General features: G+C 36.5%; 1 protein-coding gene across 3 annotated transcripts; it reads right to left on the reverse strand.

Moving 5' to 3' along the window:
- Window positions 1-972: 972 nt before the first annotated feature.
- LOC132615509 (uncharacterized) lies at window positions 973-19,337 on the reverse strand. 3 transcript variants are annotated; one of them, XM_060330112.1, is made up of 18 exons: window positions 18,928-19,337; window positions 13,739-13,808; window positions 12,951-13,547; window positions 12,663-12,854; window positions 12,440-12,553; window positions 9,921-9,979; window positions 9,602-9,668; window positions 9,408-9,459; window positions 9,190-9,282; window positions 8,952-9,035; window positions 8,419-8,843; window positions 7,495-7,556; window positions 5,905-5,974; window positions 4,369-4,449; window positions 4,162-4,263; window positions 2,473-2,597; window positions 2,120-2,240; window positions 973-1,466 (listed from the first exon to the last, which is right to left on the reverse strand). In XM_060330112.1, exons 1-18 carry the CDS (start codon window positions 18,981-18,983, stop codon window positions 1,380-1,382), a joined length of 2,457 nt encoding a protein of 818 aa, XP_060186095.1. In that variant the 5' UTR covers window positions 18,984-19,337; the 3' UTR covers window positions 973-1,379. The 3 variants fall into 3 exon arrangements, with proteins under 3 accessions (XP_060186095.1, XP_060186093.1, XP_060186094.1); XM_060330110.1 differs by having other exon boundaries at window positions 973-1,425; window positions 18,928-19,336; XM_060330111.1 differs by having other exon boundaries at window positions 973-1,419; window positions 18,928-19,333.
- Between the last annotated feature and the right edge of the window lie 217 nt (window positions 19,338-19,554).

Genomic DNA, 19,554 nt, shown 5'->3' on the forward strand with positions numbered 1-19,554 from the left:
GACTCCACAAATTATATATGAAAGATTCTATATGGAAGGGTATAATTGCAATTAAATAAATGATTATCTGTTCACCCGTTAACAAAAGTGGTGAACCCAAGACCCAACCGATACCCCAATAACTATAGAACACCACCCGAAACCCGTTAACCCACTAACCCGAACCATTAACCCAATTATCAGTTCGGGTTATTGGTCTAACCGTTAACATGCACAGTCCTAGTGGCTGGGGGTGGAAAGGGGTTGAGGTAGGAGTTTTGTGTAAATAAGAAAACTTGAGCTTTTAAAATTAATGCCATTAAAACTAATCTCAAAAGAGCCACTCTACACAACTAAAAAAAACCTAGGTCACCTTTCCTCGAATAAAAAACTCCAAGGTCACCATTAATTAAATAACTTTTGATTTCCAAATAGTATTTCTTACCACTCTAAATTAATGATCCAAATGCTTAATATGAGTAAACTTTCCAAAAGTTCATTTTATTCTCAAATGATACAATAGACTACAGTACTTCAAAACATGATACTGATAAACTTGATTATAGTAAAGATGATAAGCCCTGCAAAATCAAGTAAAATTAATGATTTTCTATTAGTAGAAAAAAGAGTATGGTAGGTGTACATGGATGACTTTACATAACGTCCTTACTTTACCCATACTTGCAGCGAGTACACAAACTTCCACACAGTACATTCTTCTACAAATTCGTCATCCCCACCCCCAAAAAAATAATCACATGCTATACTAAATAGGAGAATGTAAACTACCCAAACACCCAACTGCTGGTCGGATTTGCTCTATATCCACCAGTGTGATTTCAAATTACTACTTAACAGCAAGTGGAGAAACAAATTTTATATAGATTCCCCAAAAGTTACCCTTCAAGGGGTGGGGTTGGGGTTGGGGTTGGGGTTTGGATGGTAGTGCTGAGGAGTTGAAAGGAATTTAAACGAAAAGCAGAAAACTAAGAATAAGAAAGCAACCACTGCTGTCATCTTCCATACTTGCATAAATTTCATTATGAATTTCCCATTTTACAGTTTGGAGGACAATACATAGGAAACAACAACTTTACTAACAAAGTATTAAAAGACCATCTCTTTTCTCTCTCTTTTTCCTTTCTCTACACTATCATCTTGCAGCTAACTATTATTGTCATTTGATGAATAAACAAACCCACTATATATGCTCTTAAGGGGATATAATGAAGAAAAGAATACAAAAATATCCCTTCAATTCTTTTTGATACTAATATTAAGGTCATATCTAGCTATTGATATCCAGGCCCCAGAAAAAATCTCTTACACCTCTTGCAGTTTCCCCTCCATCTGATGGCCGTTCATTTCCTTCTGCTGAGTTTTGGGACTCGTTTCCTCATTCACCGGCTTGCTGTCATTAACTTCCTCGGCTGGCTTCCCCTGTGTCTTTCAATTATTTTAATACTAGCAACTATAACCACGATTGGCTGGCAGTTCAAAGTATGTTCCATTAAAACAGAAAGAATGAAAAATAGTAGGGCATCGGGGGCGGGGGAGGTCTATCTTCCTATAGAAGCCACACTATGAAAGCTTCAACCAGCAGTTAAGAGTCAGCTACTTGACACAACATCAACCAAATCTTTTATCCCAACTGCATTTTCTAGAAAGTGCTTATTGCCCCTACACTAGGAAACTTAATCTGCATGATTATAGATACGTACATATTGATAGGCATGTCCATGAAAATGCTTATGAGAAGTTATCATAACTCTCTTTCGTATAGCTGTTAAATACAGCAAAATGCTGGAGCACATAACGCTTGATTCATACATTAATATGGGTATAGGTTAGAAATAGGCTTATGGATGATGAAACACCAGTGGAGATAACCTCCACAGCTTAAACCGTATGGTCTTTACCAATGCAGTAAACTAGGCGAGTCTTCTTCGCTAGTAAATCTTAAAGGCTGGTCGGACAATTTGACAAGTGAAATTGTATTTTTTTTTTTTTTTTAAATGAAATTGTAATTCTCATGGATCACAAGCTAATAGCAAGCCAGACTACAGAGTTAACAAGATGGTTTGATTAAAACCTAATTTAGTTATAACACCTCAAATTGGATAATAACTTATGGACTCACCTTGTTCTTGTCACGCCATCCAAGTCCAAATGGTCTCGACAGTAAGCTGATCTTTCTAGCGGGTATCTCTGGTGATGACTCTTGGTTGACCCGTACCGGATATGAATCTTTCTGTGTGGATCTATAAAAAAGCATAGCGATCCATTTTAGGATGAAACAAAAGATATGCATGAAGAAGTTATTGTATGTTGTTTGCATTACTAGTGACAAAGACATGTCAATGTCCTTTCCCAAATGGTAGCAGTAAATAACATAGGACATAATATCAGAAAACACTATGATGCCAAATGGGAGGTATAAATGGTGCATTACTCAGTGCCTCACAAGGAAATCATATGTAAGGAAATTATTACCTGGGAGAAGGTAATACTTTATTTTGTCCAGACTGGTACTGCAAGGTAGCCTCCAGCATTGATTCAGCCATAACCAGTCTCTTTTCCATCTCAGCAAGGTTTCCCATGGCTTCTTCATACTTTTCCTGTATAGTAATTATAAACCATGACACCAATATATTAGGCATTTCGTGCAATAATAAATAAAGCACTTGGAATTGACTTCTAAAATAAAACCTCAAAAAGATGGCGCTTAAGATATATTTCCTATGCTTGCGGCGAATAGAAGACTATACTTTAGCACGCCTCTCGTGTTTAACAACAGCTATGGTGCTCAAATGCCATTTAATAGATCCACCAATAAAGATCCTCACCAAATCTAATGGGACCATACTATATTTATTAGGATTGAACAGATCAATAAAACAATCATGAATGTGTGTTCTGGATGAATGCGGGACTTGACTAAAGGGCCATTTTTTTTTTTTTTTTTTTTTTTTTTTTTAATTAAGATGTCTAAATTTGAATACACATCTTAATATTACAACGTTGTATTTAGATCAGAATACTAAATGAAAAATTGTTTGTTTCCTCAACATCTGAATGTTTATAATTTATAATTTATTTTTATTGAAAATTTATTAAATAATTTAATATTTTATTCAGAAATTATTAGGTTGTAACGCAATGGTTGGTGGTGTGAATTTGGGGGTGGTTGTTGTGCGGTAGGAGCTTTGATGATGATGGTTGGTGGTATCGGTTGGCAGTGGTGGTCTTGGTGGATGGTGGGAGTGGTTGACGATGGTGTTGGTGGTTGTTGCATGGAGGTGGTTGGTGGTAGTGGCTAGTGGCGGCAGCGGGGTGGTTAGTGGTAGTAGTTGGTAGTGGTGGTGATGATGGTTGACGATCTTGGTGGTTGTTTACAGTGGTGATAGATGTGATGGTGGAGGTGGTTAGTGTGGTAGTGACCAGTGTGGTTTTTAGAATGTAGAGGTTGTTATTAGTGGTAGTTGGCAGTGAGAGTTGTGATGGTGGCTGTGGACGACGGTAGTGGTTGTGCAGAGGTGGCTGGTGGTGGTTGCGGACAAAGTGGTGCTGAAAGGTCATCCTCGTTATCTTTTTGAGTACCTTCTTAATAATTTTAAGACATTGTTCACCATCTGAATGATTCATATCTATTCAATCCTATTGAGTGTTTAAATCTTAAAAAGAATGAACACTCTTAATGATCTGACGTCTGAATTATTCAGATTTAGACCTCCATTAAGTGCAAACAAATTCGGCCTAAGCATATAATGGACACCAACACATCAACTTGAATGAGGAGAAGAAAACAAGAAGAGATAGCAACAAAATTTATTAGGATTGAACAGATCAACAAAACAATTATGAATGTATGTCTGGATGATTCTGGGACATGACTAAGGATAATCATGGACACCAATATGTTAACTTGAATGTTCAGGAGAAGAAAACACGAAGAGATGACAACAAAAAGCAGTTACTATAGAGCAAACAGATGATATATCTACTATGCACTGATCTGTACGTTGAAACACGAAAAAATTTAGGAGAAATTCCATTGCATCAACAATGTTCACAAATAAGCACACCAAGTTTGACCTAGTTTACCAATTACTAAGAATGAAAATTGAAGAAAAGGAATTAGAAGTCGAAATGTTTCACCAAGAATTGCAAAGAGATGAAAACCTGTAGCATTTGAGAGGCATATCTTTGAGCTGCTGCCTCTTGTTCAGCGAATCTACGAGCATCTTCCGTTACCCTCTGCTCTTGCTCCACCCTCATGAGAACCTATAAAGCAAAATTCATTCACATAAATTGCCATAGCAAGCAAGGACAAACATATTAGATACTATACAGGTGTGTTGTTATCAAATATTTAATGAGAATTGTCACCTGAAGCATGGCATTCTCTTGCTCTTGCTTATCAGCAAGGGCCTGTCTAAGCTCAGCAACCTCTTGTTCTAATTGCTCAACCTGAACCATAAGTATATGCCAGTGTGCAAATGTCATTATGAGATTTAATCTTCAAATATGGAAAGAAAAAGAAGAAACAACACAAAAGCAATTATCTCTGTGGTATAAGTAAGAAAACTAATCATGAAGGAAGGAAAGAAATCAACTAAGTCCCAATCCTAAATTAGTTGAGGTCAGCTGTATGAATCCTCTTTTGTTCATTCTGCTTTATTCAGGCCTAAATTTCTTTCATTCTAGTACCAAAATAATTGTTTCTTAGAGTAGTTAGGGGTTCTCTAGATATCCCATTTATCCCTACTCGGATTACTAGTAATCATACTACTGATGTCAGATTCTTTGCTTTCTTTGTGAAATGCACTTAGCTAAGCACTATAAACCTAAGAGATTTTAAGATTCTTTCCACTTTCCCCCTTCGGTGATTCAGACTCCAAGCTTCTTGGTTGGAAGTAGGCAGGCTCTTACATTCAAGCAACTTCAGTATTACAAGTCTCATCAACTTCTCTATATGCCACGTGTACACTCTGTTGGATGTGATTCCAATCCTGTGCAATCTAGTATTATCCATCTTCACATCCGCATTTCTGAAACATTCGCCATACTTCGAAACTTTAGTTGACTCAGTCACTGAATAAACATAACTTCAATGCTAGTCATTAACCTACTATTCATTAACCTACCACAACCCTCCTCTTTTATCCGAACTTGAGAATGATTATGCTTAAGATATGTGGAATTCATCAATTGAGTTTTGGGAAAAAGAGTTGTGCCAACTATATAAAAGGCTTTGGAAGCCCTTTTCATCCACACTGAAAAAGATGTGAAGATGCACACATTAGGGAAACTTGTGGATCATATGGAAAATATGGTTGGACCAGAGAATTACAATCAAACAAATGCCAGAGAAGAAGAGAAAAGGGAAAGTTTAAATGCTCCCCCGGGATTTTGAGGCACTTCCTTATGGTTGAGACTTAGTCTAATAGTGCTCCATCACCTCGAAAGCCCAGTCATCTTTACCCCCTACTATCCAAGAAAGCAAACTGGGTCCAGGATAATTAAACAATTTTACCCCCTTATCAGAAAAGTCTACATGAAAACCAAAATTATTCAAGGCTGCACCTGTTTATTTCATTGAAGAATGTGTGGTTAGGTATGAATGGAAAGAATGCATTACAGATTTTCACAATGCGCAGGAGCAATATATGTGTAATGGAGAGTACAGAGAAGAAATATGCAAAAGCAACCAGATAAGTAGATGACTTCATTTTGACCAAATCCATTCACAGGCTTATAGAAAGAACAAAAATAACACAAAAACATGCTGGGAAAAATGCAGAGGATGCTGGGGGGGTTTCACTGTCTTTTGTCACCCAAGGATGCAAGTGATGGAAGTGGGGCTATGACTTCCTACTCAGACAAAAGTTATTTAATTCAAGCATAAAGAAGCCTCTTAAGTACCCTTGCGCTCAACTGCCGCCTGTTATCCTGCTTTACCATCTCCATCAGTGCTGTTTCTAACTCCTCCGCTCTGCACACAGAAAAAAATACATGAGAAGGACATAACTACTCCCCTCCAAAATTGATAACTAATCCTCTTAGTTCCGACACCCATGAATAGGTATAGAATTTGGCAGAAGCGCTTATACAGAAATCTAGTGAAAATGGAGAAATATCCATCCATTGAATTCCAAATTTGATAGATCACCCTCTAAAGGGAGAGTTGAACTTCCAAACTCTTAAGCGTCAAAGTTAATTTTTTAAAATTTTTTTTTTTTAAAAAATGACAGACTATACCGACTACTTTAATTTTGAATAGAAATTTTGCAATTCTGTTAGTGACTTTAGGCTGCCAGAGATGCTTGCTCTTTCAGATACTACCCTCATGCTCTGAGACAACAGAACAGACAGAAAATTGAAGCATCAAAACTTCTTCTTTTGTTACTACTTGGATAGTCTAAAGTTAGCAGCATACAAAAAGCGGCTGGTTTCGGCTGGGGAACCATGATCTCAAATTTGCTATTTACTTGACCTCCTAAAATTTACCCCAAAAAAAGGTGATTCGCATGCACTAAAAGGACAAAATCTGATTTCTCACACCTTCTAGTAGTATAAGGCCTCATTTGTTTTCATTAAGATTAAGACGTTTGAATCTGAATACACATCTGAATGATTAAGATGTTGTCTCTAGATCTGAACACTGAATGATTTAGACTGTTTGTTTTCTCAACATCTGAATGTGCATAATGCATTTATTTAAACACAATAAATATACAATTCAAATAAAATCGGAACTAAAAATTAGAAAATAAATACAAATTTAATAAAATAAAAATAGTATTTGATAAAAACATGAAACATTTATGTTTGCTAGTAATGATGGAGATGTTTGCAGTGATGGTGGGTGGGTTTTTTTTTTTTTGGGGGGGGGGGGGGGGGGGGGGAGGGGTTGCTAGGTGGGGTGGGCTAGGGTGGTGGTGGTGGGGTGGGTCTGGGGTAGGGTGGGTGGTGGTGAGGGGGTGGTTGGGGTAAGGTAGGTGGGTAGTGAATGTTGTGGGGTGGTGGTGGTGGGTGGGTTTGTGGAGTAGGGGTAGAGGTTAGGGTGGTGTTGGTGGTGAGTTGGGGTGGGTGGGTTGTGGGGCGGGGTGGTGGGAGTGAGGGGATGGGGGAAGATGGAGCCGGTGGTAAAAATTATCCATACAAAATACCTCTTAATGATATTAAGACTTTGTTCAAGATCTTAATGATTCAGACCAAATAAGTGCTTAGATCTTAATGTAAACAAATGCATGTAAACAAATGCACTTAATGGTCTAAGGTCTGGACCATTCAGATTCAGACCTCCATTAAGTGCAAACAAATGAAGCCTAGTTCCAGATACTACACAAAAATATCAATTAACTGTTAGAATCATTACATTCATAAGGACAACAATGTATGAAAGAAGCTACAATTTACTGTGAGCAACTATGACAAAAGTCAAAATGCACAGAATGGCATTGACCAGTCACCAGAACTCAAAAGTAAAACATTAACACCCAATGTACGCACCTAAGTTCAGCAGATCGTTTCTCCTCCAACAACTTGCACAACTCAACCTTCAGCCAAACCACCTGCATTAAAGTCGTAATTTAAAATATGCAAAGTGAAGGTACACCAATAATGAATGACCATTAAGGCATTCACGGACTATGTGAAGCTATCTGAAAATTACTTTGATGATATCCAAACCAACAATTAATTTCAAAACAATGAAATCAAACAAGAAAGGAGTTTAATGATTGAAGGTAGGAACTTAAGGAAAACAGAGGAAAATGAAAAGATGGAGGGGAAACAAAGAGGAATAAAATGAAAAACATAAGAGGAATCGTGCGAGTGAAATGAAACTAACATTTATTTATCTGAAGTTCCACTTATCAAATGCATACGTGTTCTCAAAAGTTTAGCGGCTAATCTAGAAAAACAGGTTTTCCATGCTCATTAGTCCAACATAGCGCCAGCTAATGTCAAGAGAAGTCTCTTAACTCAGACCAGGCACGCAAGCAATACCGTATAACATATATGATATAAAAGCCAGATTGGGAAGAAAGGCAGCTGTTTAGCATTATTTTTCAAAAGACTTCTCAAGTTCACTGTGCGGCACATTTCTGATCATTCTGGAAGCAGCTTCCAGATGGCTTATTTTGAAGTAGACAAAATTACTTAAAGAGTGTAGTATCTTTAGACCACAATGCTTAACTTGAGCAATGACTATTTCAAGCTTTCACTTCCAAAAGATTTCCATACAAATTACCACAAATTTCAGTAACTTTCATTAATTGCATGGATCAATTCTAAAGTGCTCGTTTAAAACGTTCGACCAAACGATAGATGAGTGTAACACATGGTTATTAGAAGTTGATCAGGAAATGTATGCAAGTTCAAAGGACAGACTGAGATATTTAATAATTTAGGGGAAATACTACAAAAAGCTACCTGCTCTTGAAGATCTGGAACAGAATCTATTGCCACATTCCCGTTCAGGCTCATGTAAAGTTCGTCCATATTAGCAGATGCAATGTCTGTCTGAGATGCATCACTATTTGTCTCTGTATCAGCCTTTTGATCTGTTTTAGTGGCTCCTAAAATTGCAGATCCGGAATCATGCTTAAAACTGTATAATTTAGATACTAGACCCTGAGAGTCCCTCAAAACTCGAAGCCCTTTAGACCTCTCTTCCAATGCAGCCTTCACGGCTGGTCGATGCTTATTTCTTAGTACTTCTAATCTAGCTTCATTGACATTTTGATAGCCCATGCAGGCAGTCAGAACAAGTTGACTGCTATCGAAAGTCGAGCCAGCAAGCGACTGCAGTAGGGTGACTGCATCCCCAGCATCTTTTGTGGTAACTAATGCAGGTCCTGGACAAGACCAAACAAATCAATTTTGTGCAACCAAAATAGGGATATAAATTAAAGCTGCAATGAAGAAAAGAACAATTTTTCAATCCTTGTAAACTCAAAGATTACCGTATAGTTCCAACAAAGCAAGCGCTGAACGAAATAACATCACTCGATTTCCTTCAAACAGAAGCACATCCCATACTCTAAGGACTAAAACCAAGGAGGATTAATGAGAAAGGCGTCAACAAATGGTAAGATAATCAAGGCGCGAATAAGAAAATTCCGAGTGCAGTGACCTAAATTAAGCATCTGCATTCTCGGCCATTATACAGCTTAACATTTTTCATGAGAGAGAGAAACCAACCACTTTCCCATGGAAGCATGTTCATAAATATTGAGAGGAACCATGGTCCTGTAACCCATGCTACCTGCACTCCCAGGTAATCCAGATGATTAACTGCAATAAAGCATTTGTGAAGTAAGAGACCAAAAGGTAAAATTCATAATGATAACTACCAACATAACTGACAGATAATCTGAAGAAAGACGCTTGACAAAAGGAAGTCCAAGCAAAAGACATACCCAACTTTGGAAATTTCTCCCGCACCAACTCCTCAAGAACAAGTTGGTCAACCTGATAAGAGACGATCAAGCAAATAAAATCTTGAGTGATATGCTCATACTTCTAATATGCAATTGAAACATACCAAAGTAATGAAGGGCGAATGAAGAGGTAGCACTAAGTTGTAGCAAGCAAAAACCAAAACTTGCTTTACCTGAGACTCTATCATCTCTTCTGAGTAGTATCCATCAAAGTAATCATCTAAAATCCCCATCAAAGTCCTGTAAGTTTTATTATCAAAAAAATCCTGTAAGTTTCACCAACGATTTGATTCCAATGAGCTAAAGTGACAAAAAATATACGGAAACTCATTTTACATCTCCATAACAAATAACTCTGCAAGTGTGACGTGCTAAAGAATGCTAATGCTCTCTGAACTGTGAACTGAGAGTAGAAGCAACTTTTGTCTACATATATAAACGAAGACATATCCATTTGGAAAATAAGATGTAAACGAAGTTAAGAAAACATACCAAAACGCATTTTCCTCTGGCATTAGAAGCAATAATAGACCAGCAAAGAAATTCATGGCCTGCGTTGTTAGACCAAAGGTGCAGTTTGATCAATGCCAGAGGACTATTGATTCACTTAAGGAAAAGAAATGTTTGGATGATTCTTAGATAGGTAAAGAATCAAAATTTTCACAAGGTATAAACATAACACATTGTCTACAATATTTTTTAGAAGAAAACTGAGTTTAATAATAAAGCCTAGAATGAGATGCTGGGTTTTTACACAGAAGAAGAGCAATAACACCATGTCTACAGCACCGCTTAGAACAGTCTGAGAACAATGTTGGACATACTTAAATAGATGATAAGATTCTACATTTCTCACTTATTTCAAGAATGCAACTATTCAAACAATAATTTGAATCCCAATCACAGTAATTCAACAACAATTATTCTAACATCTTTTCTTACCCTTATCATATTTATGCAAGTAAAATTACCCTTATTGACCAGTGAGACAAAGGGAACATCGGAAAATAGTCAATGGGGATTGACACTTTAAAAGATCAAATTTGCAGCTCAACAACTCAGATACCCATGAAAGGAGAACAAGAAGATATTTAAACATGCATGTGGTATTTATTTATTTTTCCTTTTGATGACCGGGAAATCCATCAAGGGCACCAAGCCTTAGGACCAACCGCAGCATTCGGAACTCGGGGATAATGGACCTGCACCCTCTACCCTTTTCCACGTAAATACCAGGTTTAGATAGCGTTGCACAGGACTTGAACATGTGACCTAAGTCACAGGTCCCTCAACCTTTCCGCTTGAACTAAGCCCAAGGGCTTAAAGATGTAAGTGGTAATAAGCACTTGCATATGATCACTTCCTTTTTCTGATTTACAATTTTTCTAACTTCACAAAGTTTAGCTCTTTATATTGTTCATCCTTCCTTACTCATCCAGGAATTTCTCAAAAATCATCTCCACATTTTATTTTCTAATATTTGGTTCCTCATTAAGAATGTTGTTCTGAATCAGGTTACACCTATGTCACTGCTAACTTTTGTAAACTCTAAGCTTGATCAAGTAACCCTATTGAAAAACTAAACAGACGAGGATGAAATGGGTGCAATAACTTGATTAAAACTGCAGTTAATCCTCACTTAAATGATTCCACTTGACTTTCTTGCACAATGCAGAACTTAAAGTTTGCCACCTACTTCTTTTTAAAAGGGATACAACACAGTAATACCCACTTAATTTCAATTGAGAATAGCAATAGGAGAGCATTTGAAGGGTACAAGTGAGGAGTATCCTCATGCCTTTAGTTTCTTTTTGGTGCATCTATGAGGTTCCTAATTCTATAGATGATTGGGTGACTTCTTGCAAAAAAAGAAAAATACTTTAGCCAGGTCTCTCTATCTTTTGGTATACTACTTGATACAGGAATTTTCTCTTTAATAAACTTATTTACCTTATCTAAAAAATTAATTTAAAAATAGCTGCAATATAGCAAGTAAAGACACAGGATCTCTGCAGTATTAGAAACTTCACCAGCTATAAAGTTGTCTCGTCTGGAAATAGATAGTTAAAGAGTAATTATTACAAAATGCTGCAGGAAAACTGGTGTTATTGATATCTTTGGCCCTGGAAGATGCTTTGGAAGACCAAAGCACCACCTAAGGTGACATATTTTAGTTGGCTAACAGCACATGGTGCATGCTTAACTCAAGAAAGGCTTCAGAAAAGAGGTTTACACCTATGCAGCAGAAGCTTTCTTTGCGAGAATTCCTCTGAAACAGTAGGTCATTTACTCTTGCACTGCTATAAAAATTGGCAGATAGGGGGTTTGTTCTTGAATGCCTTTGGGGTCTCTTCGAAAATGTCACAAACTTCCACAGGTTAATTATGCAGTTGGCAGGCACAACATGAGAAGAAGAGGAAAGCAAGATGTCGAAGACTATCACTGTCTGTATCGCATGGACATTGTGGCTTGAAAGGAACAAGAGGTGCTTATAAGGAAGAAAGGATCCTTCTCTATATGTCAAATTCACTTTTATCCAAAAATTAGTGTTTTGGTTGAAGGAAATTCTTTTAGCTGGTACATTAGATACAGATCTGTTTGAGTCTCTGGCTACATAGGACCTTCAATTTGTCCTGCTTTTGTACTGTTTTTGGTACCTCCTTGGTACCCTTTTTTTAATTTTTTTTAATTTTTGAAACTGGTACTATTGAAGTACCTCCTTGGTACTTATGTAATAAAATTACCTTACCTTATCAAAAAAGATAGTTAAAGAAGGAGCAATAGTATTAATTTTTTCTTCCTCCGAAAACGCAGTCTTGCTTATGGTAAAATAAAGGCCAAAATTGAATCAACAACAAACGTGTAGTGTTGGTAACCCAATTTTCTTCTGGCCTCATGGTCCAATAGAACTTCAAAGATCTTAACAAACATGACTATCTTCCCTGCAATTTTCAAAACACCTAGGGAAGAAAATGAGGAGTAAATAGAACAGCACTATGCTAACAGAATACCTGACAATAGCCGACCAAGGGATTGTGTCGAGCATAGGCTGTAAGTAAACGCCTTAAAGCATTTCTTCCATCCTCGTCTAGAGCAGGATGTCCAGGAAATGTTCGTGGTAGATCCTGCATAAAACTGCAAGATAAGATTGGACCCAAAAGGGACAAACCAGCAGTAACATAGAATACAAAAGTTACTAAAAAAGAAAAGTTGACATATAGCACATTCAATGACCTTCTCAATCTGCCCTCTCCATTTCTCAGGTATACATGCAGAGTCTATGCTTGCATTAGCAGAACTTCCGTAGTCCTCTGATTCCACACTTTTAAGCTCTGTATTATTACCAGATTTAGTGCCTAACGCAAGCAAATCTTGATAATAGGTCTCCACTCTGCGTGCCCTCACACCCACAAAGGCTTGCCAAAGCTGTTATTTAATTTTAAGCTTACGTGAATAAAGATAGTGAACTCATATTACTTTAAAGAACACAATAATAAGGAAATTTCAAAGAATTATATGTACCTCTCCCCTTAGAGCCATGGGTACTCCACCCTGAACAAGACACTCCAATTCTTCTTTCCAAGGAGGCAAAGCCTCTTGACTAGTATTAGCCAAATGGCTAACTGTATCATTTAAAGGGATGTCTTGCATGGAATCCAACTCAGATTTGTCCAAAGATTCTGATCTTTCCATATCATAGAACTCATCTTCTGAGTCCTCTTCAGATATTCCTTTCATGGATTTACTAGACTCTTCAATTGCAGGAAGGTGCTTCCGAGAACCAGAATCTTGCTCCTGTTTGGCTAAGTTTACTTTCCTTTTTACACGAGTGCTCATCAAATCCTCAACGGCATGTAGAGATGGGCTAATTTCCGTCCATATTTGAGCCTGACTATTTTTCCTCTCAACAGAGGTCAGTGTATCATCCTTCTCTGTTGTGCTTTCAAGTTGACTGTCTTCTCTATTCTGTGCATCACAACTTACCTCCTGAGCAATTGGTTCAGCACCAAGATTAGTAGAACTTTCGTCTGCAGATATCCCATTTATGGGCAACTTAGCAGACTCTGCTTGACGCTCCAAGAAATCCTTCCACCTATCAGATCTCTCTTCCTCTTCTTCCTTAAAAAGAAATGCATACAGGGTGAGATAATATTTACTGTTTGATTGCTGAGAAATGTGGCAGATATAAAATAAAATGAAGATTCATCCCCCCCCCCCCCCCCCCCCCCAACCCCAGGTCTCCTGTCTAATTTTCAAAAAGAATAAATAGGATATTTACTAGTGCAACAGCAATGATGACAAAAAAGTACCTTGTAGATATTAACATATTCACGGTATCTTTGTACATGCTGAGGTCGTACAGCAAATCCATAAGCATCCCTGTTAACACTGATACTTATTAGTGAAAAATTCAAGGAACAGTTTATGGAAACAAAAATCTTTACATGAAGAAGTTCCCAGGAAAACAAATTAAGGTAGTGATGTGACGATATGCTTTATATTGCTTATCCTCTTCGAATGGTTAGAAATAAAATAAAATATATCTTATTTTAGCCATAAAATTTTATTTAGTCTTAAATCTTTTTTGTTAGGGAAAGAGTTCAGTAGTTTCAATAACTCTTATTTCTTCAAAGCATATATTTAGGACCTTCATATTCTTTTGTTTAAATTAGTTATATGATATTTGTTGCATTGATTTACTACAATAATATTTCTCTGACTATTTAGAGAACCATATCTTTTTGTAGGTCTCCACTTTTTGGTATACCTCTTGTATATGCGTTTTTATACCCAAACTGTTATTAAAGTTTATTATCTTATCAATAAATAAATAAATTCTCTCTATCCCTTCTCCCTCCCCCCTCTCTCCTTTCTCTCTTTCTTCCCGTACTATTCTTCTCTCTTCTCCTTATCTTTCTCGCTTAACAATGCTCAGTGCAACATCAATCTGGTACAGGAGCACAAGTTCCAATGCATCACACTAATACACTCTTTGCATTCTTTAATACCATCTGTGTTATGTGGCCACTCAATTGCCTAAACTGTTCATCTGCTTCAGATGGCCGTTTGCACAAGTAACTTATTCAATGAAAAGATCAACAACCACATTCTACTCATTCAGATCTATTGAGAGTCACAATAAGAACCTCACTCGTCATATCTCATTTTCTCCAATCAGAAGAGAATAAAGTAGATCATTAGGATATCGTCATCACTTGATATCACTTTTCTTTTTTCTGATTAGTATGTTATCGATGCAAACAACACCAAGCAGGTGCTAAGTTACAAATAACTTAAATTACAAACTCATCCTAGCTCTTTACGGATATGAAGCTTAAAGAGAGCCAAACTCATTTACATTTCACATTTTACACTAAAAATTAAAAAACTGTAAGTATCTGTACTTTATAAATTAGCCTCCTTTGTCAAAAAATAAATTGTCTTGTTTTCCCCCTCAAAACAAATCTTATTCCTTTCACACCAAATGGTCCACAGAATGTAAGAAGGGACAGCATCCCATATACTGCTTTCATTCCCTTTCTCATCTTTTACTTTGCCTACACTCCGAAGCTTGTTTCATAAAATTTGTAGTTACCCATTGTACACCAAACAGATCTAGAAACAAACCTTAAATCTGCCAGGTGGCAGAACAATGGAGAAGTTAATAATTTCCTGTTTCAGCATCTCCACTGCATAAAGCAGCTGCATAAGTTGAGTTCCCTTCTCTGCAAAAACTTGTGTGAGACGAGCTTCATTTGAGGCTATCCAAGTGAAGCAGGCCATCTTCGAAGGAGCATTACTTTTCCAGATAGTCTATCATCTGTGACTTATCAGTCTATCAAGTTCTGCAGTCACAAGTCAGCTCTTCAACCCCTTGTATGTAACTTAAAACTGGGCTACTCTTTCAACTTTCTAGTATCGAAGATCCCTTCTACATTTGGATGTTCTAAACATCCAGTTTCCGCAGTCTGCAATGCAGTTGTGTTTATCCAATGTCGGTATATATAAATCCAGAAAAGTATTCTTCAGTAGGTCTATGCCAGCCAGTAATCCTCCCACAACTTATGTTCTTTCCATCCCCTACCTTTTAGCTCACAAATTTATAAATTCATTCCACAACCTTTTTATGTGCCATGTGAGATATTACCTAAGGGTGTACCAGTGTTATCAAAGGCGCGCTTTAAGCGCGCTTAAGCCCTGAAGCGAGGCTCAAAACATGTTGAGCGCTTCGCTTCGCTTTATGTGCACTTCAGTGTCGTCATCAAGGCTCTAAGACATACTTTTCCTTGCCAATAAGCCTCTCTTGAGGAGGTGACACTAGATGATTGATATTTCACTTTATCGTAATATTTTTACATTTTCTTTGTCATATATTGGTTATTCATGCTTATTATTATTATTAATCTTGGACTAAACATATATATATTTGTATTTTTGCACCATTGCGCTTTTTTTCATTAAAGCCCACACTTTATTTGCGCTTCGCGCTTAAAGCCCCAGCTGACCTTAGAGCTTTTTTGCGCTTTTCGCTTTTGATAACACTGGGGTGTACAACATTCATCTTTCATCCCATATTTTGCTCTAGTGACACACTTCCAAGGTTTGTCATCCTGTTCATAACCAAACCTACAAAACCATTTAAGCAAAGTCATTGTGATGCATTCCAGATTCATCACCCTAAGTCCACAATTTATTTTAGTTTCATTCGCTAATGACCATTTAATTAAGTGAAACTTCTTCACTGGACGACGATCTTTATATCTGGTTTACTTGTAAGTTTTACTGGGTACACTATATAGGTTGGTATACTATAAAGAGAACTGCTAATCCATGTTACCCTTCCCCAAAACAGAGATCCCATTTTTTTATATGATGCCAACTTTCTATCAAACTTTTCTTTAACTCCCTGCCGTACTACTTTCCCTTTATGCTTTGCACCCAATGGAAATCCCCGATAGTCTTTAGGAACTCTTCCACTTGCATCACGAAATATAGAGCTCTTTGCAAGGCTTATGTGGGATTCAAAGACTAGCAGCAGCACATTCAAAATAAGAATATCCAATCCTCAGTATTGGCTCCCATTGATCAATACTGAAAACAAAGGTTGTTGAGATTCATGCATGAAACCAGTAAGTCCATCTATCCCCAAATCCCATCGTCTTCAAAGAATCTGTGCTGTCAAAGGCGAAAAGCATAGAAAGAGCCCAAAGACTATTGAGGCTTTAGGCACAAAGTGCATTAAAGCATGGCCTTTAGTGGAAAAAAAGGTTCAATAAAGAGAAAACTAAATTATATGTGTGTGATGCAAGGAAAAATAATTATAAACATAAATAACAATTACATGAACAACGTAACTAAAAACCTATATAAATAGCTGAAACATATGAAGAAAAAGCACATAAATTAAGTTTAAGAACCCATAGAAAATTTGATAAAGATGCAAAAATGCAGTTTTAAGTTTCTAATCCAGTTTAAGTGACTATTTTTCTTATATTTTTTTTAATTTTTTTTTGAAGAGAAATTTCTGAGATTAAATGTTTGAATTCCTCTTTATAATAAGTACCTATAAATTCATTCATAATGTCTTCTTAACAAGTAGTATATCTCTTTGTTAATTATATTTATTATTTAATGCCACTTTCCTTTGTCGGTTATATTTACTGGATATGAGGCATACACTTTAGCATTTTGATACTGCACCGAAGTGCAACCTAAGCGAGGCAAGGTGCCTCGCCCTAAGTTTCACATAGCTTCAAGGTTTAAGAGCATATCAGATGAGCCTTTAGCAACATTACAAAGAATTAAGAACAAAAACACAATTCTCATGGTCAAAAGGGATTTTCTAAAAGCAACTTGCATATTAATCCCACAAACACCTTTGACCTTTTTTTTTTTTTTTTTGATTTAGGCATTTACAATCAAAACGACATCTATAATATGTCTCCCATGCACAAAGGTAATTTGTAATTTTGAAATTTGCTTCCTAATCAACTTTTTCTTTCTTGTGGTCATCACTTCATCCCTTCTTTGTTTCTTTTCTGATAAGTCAAAATTTTATAAAAAGAACACCAAGTCATTGTGAAAAGATGTATGTCAACACTTTGTCTATTAGTTAGAAATGAAATAGAGTTAATATTATCCTTATTGAAACAAATAGAATTGCAGTAGTTTCAAAAATTCTACTAATTATTTAGAACTCCCTATCCTAAAAATAGAACCTTCGTGTAATTTGGTTGAAATTATCTGTTTAATATTCTATTAATTTATTTACTATTGCAATTTCTCTTTCTATCCCTTCTCCTTTCTGACCGCTTTTTATTTCCTCCCTTGTTTTTGTTTCTCTCGGTTCTTCTCTCTTTTTACTCATTCCTCATTCTTTTTCCAATATCTCTCTCTTGTCCCTTTTAGGTACTATATCACAGAGTAATAAATGGGATACATTATCTTCATTTTCATCAAGACTGACCATATCAAGAACTGAAATAAGACAGCAAAAGCCTGTTGAACATTAATTGCCCAAAGAACAAGCCCATCAAGACAAAAAAGTGAATGAAGAGGATTTTTAACACCTAATTTTTTTTGTCATGTAAGTTGAGTGGGCGTTTGGACATAAAAATGTGAAATTTGAAAAAAGAAAGTTAAAAAAAATGGTATTTGGAAATCGGAGTTGTGTTTGAACATGAATACAACTTGAGAAAATGTTGAATAATTTGGAATGGAAAACGTGAAAACAGGTAGTTGGAGTTTTTTGAATTCCGGAATATTCCAGAATTCAACTTTAAGTTCAATTTCAGAAAATTGTAACAATTCTATGTCCAAACATGATTCCAGAATACAATTCCGGAAAAAGGTGAAAATTATCCACGGCATTATCCACGGCCAAACGGATCTACTACTAGGACTAGCAGTTCTCAGATGAGCTGTTTAAACCATAAGTCAAAATCTGATATTCTCACATAATTATCAAAACAATGTCATGATAGACCAAACTGATTTATAAACAGCAAGAATTGTTTAATGTTCTTCTGTTTTCTTCCATTTTAAGTGACTACCATATTAGTTTCTTCATTAAAAGAATTAAGTACTTCTTCACAGTTTTATTTTTACACATGCCATCACGTTCTAGAGATTGTTAACACAAATTAGAACATCAACATAAAGGTCAAATTTATTAATTTATCCTCATAAGAATTTACATTTCACTCAGAGTCACCAATACAAAGTTTGAATTAATAATCAGAGCAAGATCAGAAAGAGAAACTTAATATTTGCAGTAATCCAAAATTAAAGGAAGTTAATCAGGTTATAATCCAAACAGCATCGTTGATGGATCGAGCTAAAAGAGCCACCCAGTGCACTCTATGCGCGGGTCCAGTGAAGGGCCTGTTGTACGCAGCATCACATGACAGCAATTTTACCAGTTACGCCAAGGCATCGAGCCAAATCAAGAAAATGAAATACAAGGGTAAAAGTGGAAGGGGAAGAGAGATTTATTTACCTCTTGTTGTCAAAAGAGATGTGGGGTGGATTCAAAACCGCTGTTTCTGCCTTCATTTTCGGTAGAATTGGAAACAATCAACCCGATAATTCTTCAACCTAGATCTTTTCTCTAAATCTAACTGATTTTTCGTAACAGAAGGTCTCTAGTATTTCCAGATTTGGTGTTCCATTATTATTATTACATACACAAGTGCAGTTTCACAAAGACAAGACTGGTTGGTTTAGTCAGTAGGAATGTACTCAAACTTAATGGGGTGGGGTGGGGTCCAGAATAGAGGGCACGTTCCCATGGGAAATGCGAGATTACCGTCACGTTATGATGACATGTGAAAAGGTTATTGTTGCTTAACACACACAGTTCTAAAGCGTTTTTTTTTTCTTAGTCAAACTGGGTTGCTGTTTCAGAGATCTTACATTGGATCAAGCTGAATTAATTTTACTTCTACCCTCGTTTAAATGATACTCTAGTTGCATCTATTTAATGTCATTTTCTATTTTACACAATTCATTTTTTCATATATTTTTTTAATTGACATATGTCTAAAACTAGTAATTAAAAAATGGGTTAAGGGATCTTAGGTCTAAATATGAATCCTAATTAGGCCATTGCCCATAAGATCTGGGA

Source organism: Lycium barbarum, chromosome 10, assembly GCF_019175385.1.
Source record: "Lycium barbarum isolate Lr01 chromosome 10, ASM1917538v2, whole genome shotgun sequence".
Lineage (NCBI taxonomy): Eukaryota > Viridiplantae > Streptophyta > Magnoliopsida > Solanales > Solanaceae > Lycium > Lycium barbarum.

Bases quoted from the DNA above. Each gene is read 5' to 3' on its own strand.
- LOC132615509 (XM_060330110.1), bottom strand. From the start codon at position 18,983: ATGAAGGCAGAAACAGCGGTTTTGAATCCACCCCACATCTCTTTTGAC. The intron at 9,036-9,189 runs GTTGGTTTCTCT...CCTTGGTTTTAG, and splicing joins CATGCTTCCATGGGAAAGTG to TCCTTAGAGTATGGGATGTG. The intron at 2,241-2,472 runs GTAATAATTTCC...GCTTTTTTATAG, and splicing joins AAAGTATTACCTTCTCCCAG to ATCCACACAGAAAGATTCAT.